This window comes from Biomphalaria glabrata, chromosome 7, assembly GCF_947242115.1.
Source record: "Biomphalaria glabrata chromosome 7, xgBioGlab47.1, whole genome shotgun sequence".
Lineage (NCBI taxonomy): Eukaryota > Metazoa > Mollusca > Gastropoda > Planorbidae > Biomphalaria > Biomphalaria glabrata.
In genome coordinates, this window is record NC_074717.1 from 23,739,860 (window position 1) to 23,751,678 (window position 11,819).

The following is an 11,819-nucleotide window of genomic DNA, read 5'->3' on the forward strand; positions in this document are numbered from 1 at the left end:
TAGAATGTATCTATCCATTTTGGTCATAAGTTATCATGCAACAGTCTCACAAACACTGGCGGATCGGGGGGGGGGGTGGCGGTAGGGGCGATCGCCCCCCCCCCCCCACTCTGCCGCGGACGAATTTAGGTAAAGAATTCACACAATTTGTATACGAATTTATTACTTATGTTAATAATATATAGTAATTATTTATATTTTAACCTATTTTTAGATTATTTCGCCCCCCCCCCTTTCTAGTATTTTGGCTGATTTGGTATGGTCGGGAAGGGGTGATGGCATCAATCCGCCCCCCCCCCCACCATAAACTTTCGAGTGGGGGGGGGGGCGGTCCTATTTATTTGTAGAAATCACAGCTTGCTAACAGAATCAATTAAATATATATATGATTAAAACTTGTTATGGGTATTTTAACCGGTCTTTATATTATGTCGTTCACCTGTTGGCCGATTGGAAGGGGAGGAGCGAATACCTCTACTGCCCTTCCCATCTAAACCCTTTGAGTGGGGGGGGGCGGTCCTACTTTTATAGAGAAATCATAGTATGTGAACAAAATTAGTCGAATATCTTTATAATATAAACAGGTGGAAGTGCGATACATGCAATCCCCTTCCCCCCATCCGACAAACCAATACTTTTTCTTTTTGTATTATAGTAAGAAATTACAAAATTTAAAAAAATGAAGTACCAATATAATTTATATATGCTATAAAGTAAATTCTTATATCGAGTCGCCCAACCCCTATTCTTTAATGCAAAATGCAATCATTAGCAGAAATTATAAAAAGGAGCGAGGATTAATCGTTTTCATTTTACCGCCCTTCCCCTTTCCAGACAGAGTTTGTGTAATTTCACATGAATTTATCATAACTATTTTAAGAAAGACTTTGCTTTGGAAAAGTTAAAATTCAAACGAAATTTTTCAATATAACAGTCACGGTTGAGATGAGTTCAAAAGCCAGATAATCTTTTCCTAGTCGACTTTTCCCAACCTTTACTCTATCTCAAATTTTTCTAGTTAAATAAATTTAGGACTATAACCCACAATTTATACTTCAGTTTTATTGAATATTATTAATCGAATTTTTTTTTTCGGCGGCGATCCTCAAAGCCTTAATCTAAATATGCGGGGTATCTTATCTTTTCAAAGAACAAATCTGTTGTATTTGCAATGTATTAAGGGACTATAAATTCATATTAGAATATTTTCCCACATTTTTCAAAGGGTCCTTTATAATAGAATAAATAATGAACTGTAGGTCAGGAGAATGCGTTACTGCAGTGAAGAATGCAAGAAAACGCTTTTAGCGTCGAGGCTTCGCCCCGAACCCCACTAATTAGTAATGAGCTGTAGATGTCAGAAGAATGCGTTTCAGCGTGAAAAATGCAAGAAAACGCTTTTGGCGTCGGGGCTTCGCCCCGAACCCCACTGATAAATAATAAGCTGTAGATGTCAGGAGAATGCGTTTTTGCAGTGAATAATGAAAAAAAACGCTTTTGGAGTCGGGGCTTCGCCCAGAACCCCACTTATTAATCATGAGCTGTAGATGTCAGGAGAATGCGTTTCAGCCGTGAAAATGCAAGAAAACGCTTTTGGCGTCGCGGCTTCGCCTCGAACCCCACTAATTAGTAATGAGCTGTAGGTGTCAGGAGAATGCGTTTCAGCCGAGAAAAATGCAAGAAAACGCTTTTGGAGTCGGGGCTTCGCCCCGAACCCCACTGATAAATAATGAGCTGTAGATGTCAGGATAATGCGTTTCTGCAGTGAAAAATGCAAGAAAACGCTTTTGGGTGTCGGCCCGAACCCCACCGAGGAAGCTTCAGCGCTCTCCCAGACCTCCAAGCTTGCAAGAGAAAGGCCTCAACATGACTGTTTTTTTTTCTGTTTTTTTTCGCCGAAGATTGAGAAACAGTCTTATTTTCTTCTCATATATCGAATATATATATATATATATATATATATATATATATATATATATATATATATATATATATATATATATATATATATATATATATATGCTGTACGCACATTTATGCATAGGGTTAGGGTTTACTGGGCGTTAGGGTTAGGGTTTAGAAAAAAATCGCCCCCCCCACACTCCAAAGTTCTGGATCCGCCAGTGCTCACAAATAATATAGATCTGTTTTCTCTCCCTTGCAGAATTGTAAGTATACCCCTTTGTAAAATCTGTAGTGTGATGACGTTTCTATATACAACCAATACAAACAATATAGAGGAACAAAATATTTCGCTGTTTAAAAGTTCAATGGTTTACTTCAATACTGATAAAAACAACCTGGAAATCTCCCCACATCTCTAACAAGACTAAAATGAGAATCTTTAACTCTAAATGTCAAGGCGGTCCTACTGTATGGTTCTGAAACATGGAGAACAACTGAAGCAACAAAAGAATAAAAAAAAGTACAGACCTTCATCAACAGATGTCTGAGAAATATTTAAAAAAATACACTGGTACGAAAAAAATAGAAAACTGTGGGAGATGGGTGGACAGAGAAATATAGAGAAGTGCAGATCTTAGAAACAGAATAGAGAAAGACCAAAAAGAATGTGGGGACGCAGTGTATTTGATGAAGCTGAGAGGACAGGAAAGAGCTTGGAAGCCATTAAAAAAATTAGCAAGAGACCCTGGAGAGTGGCGTGTTTTTACTGAGGCCCTATGTTCCATGAGGAACTCAAAGGAATGATGATGATGATGAAAGTGAAACCACAGAGCCATGGTAAAACTGTATGGAGCCTCCCATGTATTGAACAATAGTTTTTTATGCTGTCCGCCCCTCCCTATTTTTAAAATTTGCTTTAAGGTAGGTGATATCACTCGCCTTTGCCCCTTCTCTAAGTGGTAACAGTTCCGCCCGGCTTAATAGCTGAACCGCACGTGAACCGCACGTGAAGGCCAGGAGTTGGATTGGTTGTCATGAGACGCATGCCATTGGAAGCATTTTATAGGTAATGGGGCGCTTGAAGCCCTTTGTGGCGAAAACAACCTTGCGGAACCTTTTGTAAAAGTACTATATAATTAAAGAGGTTTTTGTAAGAGAACTAAAAAAGGCTCTTGCTTTTTCTTTAGTGCTCACTCTTGCTTTATCTCTCTTTTGTTCTCTCTCTATTGCTCTCTTCTCTCTTTTCGTCTTTTATTGGCTGCTTTCTCTCTCTCCCTCTCTCTCTTTCTTGCCCTAGCTCCCTATTTCGCTCCCTTCTTTCTCTCTCTTACTCTCCTCTTGGCTCTCCATTTAATCTCTTTTTTATTTTGTTGTTGTTGATATCTCACTTTCTCTCCCTCTTTCTGTCTGTCTCTTTCTTGATTTCTTTTTTCTTTCCCCACTCTCGTCATTTTAATTTTAGCTATTGGAAAAGGAAACGAGGGAGGAAGGACCAAAAATAAGAGGAAAGGAAGTGACATACTCACACACACACAACACATCACAACACACACACACACATCACACACACAAGACCCACCGATTGACATACAGCAGCAACTGAGACTAACGTGGGTATAGACGGTAACAAGTAATTTATTACATAACGTATGCTAATTAACTCACCTCGTCTGTCTGGGTGGATTCTTGTACACATATTTCTCGCACTTCCCATTCTAAGATCAAGTGGAGACTTCGCACAAGTATTTATTGTCGATGTAAACACATGAATCAATAAAAAAAAATTAACCAATTAGTAGTAATTAATTAATTTTGATTTTATAAAAGGAGAGAAAAAATTTGAAATATTAAGTTGTAGCAATTGAACGCACGGTTCGCTCCCTTCACTCTAAAAGTTTGTTGTGTTTTTTTTTTAAGTATTTGTAACAATATTTTTCTATTTCTATTTCTGAGAGTTTAGCCGCGCGTGCATTCTATCACCTCACTCCCCGAACATCTGCAGCGACTAAAACCTGGGCGTAGAGGCGGCCATTTCAATACAGGGACCCAGGAGGACGATTGTCATATGCGGACCCATTAACCATACGCGTAGATTATATATGCCGTTCCACATCACGCTATCAGTCTCCTGTGCCTCTAATGCTTTAGGCCTTATTATTGTTACAAAAAACATTGCACCACACGAAGGTACTGATATTGTTGACCGTTTGACTACACTTTGTACTGTATTGTAATTGTTTTACATGTAAGATTTTGCTTGTAAGATTTAGTCTAATATTGATTTAGTGGCCTTTATTCAACATAGCTAATGATTCAGAAACATTTTCTATTAAAAAATAAAAAACTATTCACAATTATTTCTGCTATCGCGGGGCCCACTCAGTAGCTGGGCTTGGAGCGGTTGCCTCACTCGCCACCCCATAAGGACGCCTCTGCAATTGGCGGGATGGGTGTCTAGCCACCTGTAGCTCAAAATGATACCCCACCTCTCTCTTCATTTTTCAATGTATCACCTTTCTGTGTCTTGAAGATTAAAAAAAAAAGGCTTGATCTAATTCACGAAAAAAAAAAAAAAGAAGACACACTAGATTCTAGGAGAAGTGCTTAGAATTATTGCTTCATTTGGATAGCCTCCCCTTTTGTGTCACTTGAAAGAAAGAAAATTCCAGACATAAAAAAGACACACTTAAGCTTACCTGTGTTTATGTATGTGTTTATAGCGATCGAGCTACATATTTCAATAAAATTGTCCTCATGAGTCAGTCTTTCCCGTGCCTTTACTAGTACCCCCCCCCCAAAAGCCAAACAATCACTGCCTCACTTTGGTTTAATGATTTTTAAAAAAAAACGCTTTACTTTTATAATGGAACAAAAATATTGTGAATACTAGCTCGGCCCGTGTTAATCTTGATTTTGTTATAAGACTGCCCCATTAAAGCACATCCCCACATACACACACCCGCCGTGTGACATGTAATGTGGTCAATGTTATGTCTAACATTTAGCATCATTTGTCACAAACACACATCGCCTTTCAAAGCAGCTGACCCAAGTTTATTGGCGTAGGTTTCAGTTTTACGCCATCAAACTAGTTGGAAGTATTAGTATTAGCTTGGTGAGTTCATGGTAGCTTATTCAATCTACTTTTGAATTAACGCTCTATGTCTTTCCGTCTCTCTTTCTCTCCTCTTTCTATTTTAGAGTAGCCTTTGAAAAATTTTTAACGTGGAAACTTTACCAATGAAAATAGTTTTAAACCTTTTCCCAAAACATTGCCTTTAGTGCCTGGCATAAGCCACTTATAAAGTATTGTAAAGCTTGTCGCTGGCTGTTACGGATTTAGTAAGTAGTTAGTTGATGACATTCCGTTATATCAATGTAAATAAATTAGACAAATGACAAGAACTTTGATTTTTGACGATTAATTTACTATATTACTTTATAATGAACATTTTTAGAAGCACAAATATGAAAATACACATTGGCTTAAAATTCATCATTGTTTTAGCCACGATAAAATATTTGAAAACAAATGTTAACACCAGAATATATTGACATTATCTCGACATTGACCTAGTGGATTTAGTTACATCTGGGTATTTAAATATATAGACTAGCCAGTGGCGTAGCTAGGGTATTTGATACCCGGTGCGGTAACTCATAGCGATGCCCTCCTAAAAAAAACGAAATAAAACAGCGAAAAGACTTTTTAAAAAATAATGTGCATTCATCGTTAACGTTTGTGATAGGAAGTGTATGTGTTTTGTTTGTTTTCAACAGTAATGAGTTCCATTCGTTGCTTAGACTATGAGAGCCAATACTGCCGATGAAAAATGTTTCCTCAGAGTCATCTCGACCTTCTGACTTCACTATACTTACAGGCTTTGATCTGCACACTGACGAGAAATGACCTTTTTTATCACATTTGTGACAGGTTTCCCCATAAGCTGGGCACTGACGTGGTCTGTGTTCCTTGCCACAATAGCTACAACTCACATTTCCTTTTGTTCTTTTAAAGCTATTGGTAGTTGAATTCACAACTTGTACCCCACTTTCTTCACGAGCTTAAGCTGCCATTCAGTTGCCTCAGCTGCCCGACATATATTTTCTGCCTCTAGATCTGGTTCTCTCCAAAGTCTTTCTCGGGTGTTCTCATTCCTTATGCCACCAACTATCTTATCCTTTATTAGGGAATCTTTAAGCAAATCAAACTCATATGTCTTTGCCTTGAGTTTGATGTCAGTGACATAGCTGTCAAATGACTCTCCTTCATGTTGAGAACGCTGGAAAAAAAACATGTCTTTCAATGGTAACATTTTTTCTTGGTAGACAGATGTATTTACTGGCTTAGGCTGCATGGAAGAGGAATATACTATAAAGGTCAATTCCAACATTAAACCTGTTGTACACGCAGCAAGGAAAGTCCCAGCGGCACTACGTGAGGAATTAAAAAATGAATTGAGAAGAATGGAAGATGAGGGTGTCATTGAAAAAGTAGATCATCCCACTGCATTGGTCAACTCACTTGTTATTGTTGAAAAGAAAGGAGGCGGATTAAGGATATGTCTAGACCCTAGAGACCTCAACAAAGCCATTCAAAGAACACTATCAAATACCTACTATAGAAGAAATAGCCAGTCGACAAAGTGGCAGTCAAGTGTTCACGGTATTAGATGCCAACTCTGCCTTTTGGCAAATTAAGTTAGACAAGAGCTGTACAGATCTAACAACTTTTAACACACCTTTTGGTCGCTACAAGTTCCTCCGTCTACCATTTGGGCTAAACTTTTCTGCAGAAGTATTTGCAAAACACTATCACAACGTTGTATAAGTTTGCAAAAAAAAATAATAATCAATTTTTCAAAAACGTTTTACAAATGAATCTGACACACTTTCTAGCTGGCAAACTATCACTATCAATAATTTTATCGAAATCAGTTTTTTTTGCCACTAGCTCTTGTTCATTGGGCAAGTATGCCAAATTAGTGAGTCCGTAAATTAGTCATCTTTGATTGCAAGTAGTTCTTGATCAACCTAAGTTTGGACAACTTTTGCATGTATGTTGCTACACTTACAATATTCAGAAATATGCGAATCAAGATGGCAATATTAGGGACTGAATCAACTAGCCGATTTTGTTTTTCTAAAACTAAAGAGCTCAGTAGATTCTTGTTTCGGAATTCGGAGGCTTCTAAAGAAACTGCAACAAACTGCAAACGAAATTCATTTTTGCCAATGTCGCTAGTAGAACCATCGAGATTGATTTCAATCAATCACAGGATTCAATAAAGCGACTAAACTCCTCACTAATCTCCCACATATTTAGTTCTGACACAAAAGTTTGAATGTTCGATTTTGGTCGGTTGGATTGATTTCGAGATGCCATTTATCTTACTCTTACCTTCCAATTTTAGCGCCAGGCTCGATTGAAAATATCTTAGTATTGAATGAATGTGTGGAGCCTAGATCCAGTTAGGATTACTACACACTTGCACGTACATTACAGGACAAGGACAAAGCCATACAAAGGAGACCTACATTTATTTTCCGAAACACGTCAGTAAATAAAACATTGTAAAAATTAAGCAACTTTTCACAGAAGATAATTCGCGACAATATTACTCGGAACTCATTTCCTCATCGTATATTGAGAACGTCTCATCGTATCACTGAAGAATCTATTTTTGTCAAATGTACGCTTTAACGTTAGCATTCTGGAGGGAATGTAAGAAAAAAACAGACCTCAAGAAGCCCTGAGTCAAAGGGATTCTTTGTAACTGCCAGCCCTTAATATATGAACATCAGCACAATTTTCATTTTAGGTAAATGTTGTAAAGAACCAGAACACACATAAAAAAGGACTTATTTCTTTGAACTGGTAACCCTAGATTCAATGAGGTCGCCAGTATTTAAAATAGAACACGAGTAAGCGAGAATTAAACTTTTATTGCTGAATCTAAAACTAAAGACTATTGTATGCCTATTCCAGATCTATACACTTTGAGATGTACTCACTGTTTGATACTAAGAGTGTTTGGCCTCAAGCATCTGCTACTCCTGGACAGGTAGGGCTCTACTCGTTAAAACTTTAATATCACCATTCTCCAGTTTTCATATAATATAAATTTAGCATAATTACATTTTCTCAAATTAATACAGTTAGTTATTTTATTGACTATAGATTTACATTTAAATCTTAAATCTAATATTTGCGTTTACACAAAACTTAAAAAAAAAAACAAAAAAAAATTGCACAGAAAGCCCCCAACCACATGATCTAACTTTGAAGACGTCAGGCCTACATATGTGATAGTGTGTATTTACTTGTACATTTTATTTCTTTTTTTGTTTATGTATAGAAGCATTCCTATTGTAATAATTATCTTCAAACATTTTGATGTCAGGTCTTGTACAGCGCTGTTCCAGGCACACCATTAATGATGAACCAACAACCATTGCAACAGCCGACACTCTACTATCAGCTCCAGCCAGCCTGGGTCGCCACACCAGCGCCGTCCAACCAAAGGAGGATCAGGATGTCTTCGTCGGATGACGTGTTCCTCTCTGACGTTGCTTACGTCTACGACAAACCCATCCTTCACAGGGCAAATGTACCAGCATGCGACCGTGACCTCAGTTTAAAGTTAAGGTCACGTGCCAGTAAAGCTCCGGGCTACAATGTTCCAGATCCGTTCCATAGTTTTGAAAGTCATTCTGGAAGCAGTGAAACCTCACCTGTGTCGTCTCTCAACGCCAATCAAACCAACAGAGGGCATTACACTACTCCAACGAAGCTGGGCTACTTCTCAGAAAACTCTTCTAACGTGTCTTCTGATTCTAACGAATCCTCCCCATCTCAGCAAAAAGACGATTCACTTATACACAACCTGTTTCCGGCATCCTTGTGTGCCGCTCTCAACGAAGACCCTCCCGAGCCAAAGCCTTCCAAAGTTCCCCTGAAGACGTCCAGCCCGATATACGACGATGAAGACTGTGACGTGGTGTTTGAGCTGGGCAATCTGAGGAAACGCAGAGGGAGGTACATCACCAGTTCCAGCTCCGAAAAGTGTCCCAGGTTTAGCGAGAACGGCATTAGTGAAGAACTGGATCAGTGCGACAAAATTCTCCTGCAGAGCCGCAGCCACCACAGCCTGGCAGACGAGCAGTCCAAGAGGCGAGAAGAGTTCCTTTTGATTCTGGAGGCCGAGCGAGAGCGCCAGAGAAAGCTCGTGCTTCCCAAACACACTCCCAAAATGAATTGCAAATTCTGCAAGAACAATGGGGAGAGCCCAGAGGTGTATACAAAGCACAGGCTACATTACAATGAAAAGACGGTCTGTCCCCTGCTGAGACATTACGTGTGCCGCCTTTGTAACAGTACCGGGGATTTCGCTCACACCATACGTCACTGCCCTTTCAATGATAAAAAAGACAAGATAGCTTGGAGAGCAACTTTCCTCGTTTAGGGTGGATGATATAACATGCCAAGTGTAAAGTTCTCAATCCTAATGGCTAGCGTGTTAGTTTTTAACTGTTTAGAATAATAATGTTAGACAGTTAATGATTTTACCAATAGATGTCGCTATTGTTGCCTTTTAAACCGGTGCCATTTTAATTACACGCCAATATATTTTTGACACTGACAATAACGTCCTTACGTGCCTCTACCAGAATTACTGACATGCTCAACATTTCGTCCCATGACGGGTTTCTCGTTAATATGTATAGTCCTTCCTATAAGCCTGATTCTTACACTTTCACCGAAAGCTATTTTGATTAAGTTCTATACGTCGTTTATTCCAACAGCCGTAAAAATGTGTGGACATCGACTTAATAGTTAGAATACTTTAAATATTTAACAAGTATTGTTTCCCTCTGTAGTAAGTTATTATATTCCTTGATTATCCTTATGAAAAGCAAGCCAACAAAACTCTTTAAAATACGAACGCCAAACACCTCGAAAATAGTTGTACATGTCCAATAGTCAGATGCTAATAGAATTGTTAATTTTCACCAAGACTAAAGCATAATCAGCTTGACAAGGGGGGATGTCGGCTGAAGGAGTTAAATACTCGAGGACGCAGGTTAAGCTTTTAAGTTATAGCTAAGTTGGCCGAGTGTTTCAGTCAGTTCGCTAAGGGGGTTAGCGTGCTGACTAAATCATACTCCAGCTGGCTGATATATAGTTCCTGAGAAGTTTGAGATAAAAACATAAGCTTGAGACAGTAGTCCAACAAGTGATTGGCATCGCTAATGTTAAGTCAGCTAAGCGAAAGGTCATAGAAAATCTTTGGTGAATTTAAAGATTTACGGTTGTAGACTTATGACGGAAATGGAAATGTTGACATTAAATGCTAAATTTGATTTGATTCAATGTTATTGATAGTCAACATTCTAAGCTAAATATTTTAGACTTGAAAGTAAGATGACATACTGACTGGAAAGTTGATAAAACTGATTGGAAAATAGATCAAACTGACCACGAGGTTGGAAAATTAACGGAAAGGTTAAAAATAACTGACCACGAAGTTGACAAAGCTGACCACGAGGTTGACAAAGCTGACCACGAGGTTGACAAAGCTGACCACGAGGTTGACAAAGCTGACCACGAGGTTGACAAAGCTGAACAAGAGGTTGACAAAGCTGACCAAGAGGTTGACAAAGCTGACCACGAGGTTGACAAAGCTGACCACGAGGTTGACAAAGCTGACCACGAGGTTGACAAAGCTGACCACGAGGTTGACAAAGCTGAACAAGAGGTTGACAAAGCTGACCAAGAGGTTGACAAAGCTGACCACGAGGTTGACAAAGCTGACCACGAGGTTGACAAAGCTGACCACGAGGTTGACAACGCTGACCAAGAGGTTGACAACGCTGACCACGAGGTTGACAACGCTGACCACGAGGTTGACAACGCTGACCACGAGGTTGACAAAGCTGACCACGAGGTTGACAAAGCTGACCACGAGGTTGACAACGCTGACCACGAGGTTGACAACGCTGACCACGAGGTTGACAACTCTAACCACGAGGCGAATAAAACTGACCGTTTTGATTTGACTGAATGGGTGGTTTGCTTCGACTGACTGGGCGGTTTGCTTCGACTGACTGGGCGGTTTGCTTCGACTGACTGGGCGGTTTGCTTCGACTGACTGGGCGGTTTGCTTCGACTGACTGGGCGGTTTGCTTGGACTGACTGGGCGGTTTGCTTGGACTGACTGGGCGGTTTGCTTCGACTGACTGGGCGGTTTGCTTCGACTGACTGGGCGGTTTGCTTGGACTGACTGGGCGGTTTGCTTGGACTGACTGGGCGGTTTGCTTGGACTGACTGGGCGGTTTGCTTGGACTGACTGGGCGGTTTGCTTCGACTGACTGGGCGGTTTGCTTCGACTGACTGGGCGGTTTGCTTCGACTGACTGGGCGGTTTGCTTCGACTGACTGGGCGGTTTGCTTCGACTGACTGGGCGGTTTGCTTCGACTGACTGGGCGGTTTGCTTCGACTGACTGGGCGGTTTGCTTCGACTGACTGGGCGGTTTGCTTCGACTGACTGGGCGGTTTGCTTCGACTGACTGGGCGGTTTGCTTCGACTGACTGGGCGGTTTGCTTCGACTGACTGGGCGGTTTGCTTCGACTGACTGGGCGGTTTGCTTCGACTGACTGAGAAATTGAGACTTCCACTCGAGGTGACTGGTTAGATTGTTTCACCTGTTAGGAGCCGCCCAGCGGATGTCTTTGGGAAGACTGATGTCAATGTAAATAGTATAAATGGTATACAGAATGTCAAATAACAATTATAGTTGTAGACCTCGCCAAAGTAAACTATAAATTGATGTGTATAGATGTTGACATATTTTAAAAGATGATTATTTAGATTAACAAAGATTTTGTATTTTAGACAAGTTTTAGACTTATC

The 11,819-nt window shown here is 39.9% G+C and overlaps 1 protein-coding gene across 1 annotated transcript; it reads left to right on the plus strand.

Annotated features, from left to right (window-relative positions):
- Positions 1-4,853: 4,853 nt before the first annotated feature.
- Positions 4,854-10,470, plus strand: LOC106062070 (uncharacterized). Its single transcript, XM_013220336.2, has 3 exons — positions 4,854-5,020; positions 7,895-7,970; positions 8,310-10,470. The coding sequence occupies exons 2-3, from the start codon at positions 7,911-7,913 to the stop codon at positions 9,369-9,371; spliced, it is 1,122 nt and encodes a 373-aa protein (XP_013075790.2). The 5' UTR covers positions 4,854-5,020; positions 7,895-7,910; the 3' UTR covers positions 9,372-10,470.
- The last annotated feature ends 1,349 nt before the right edge of the window (positions 10,471-11,819 follow it).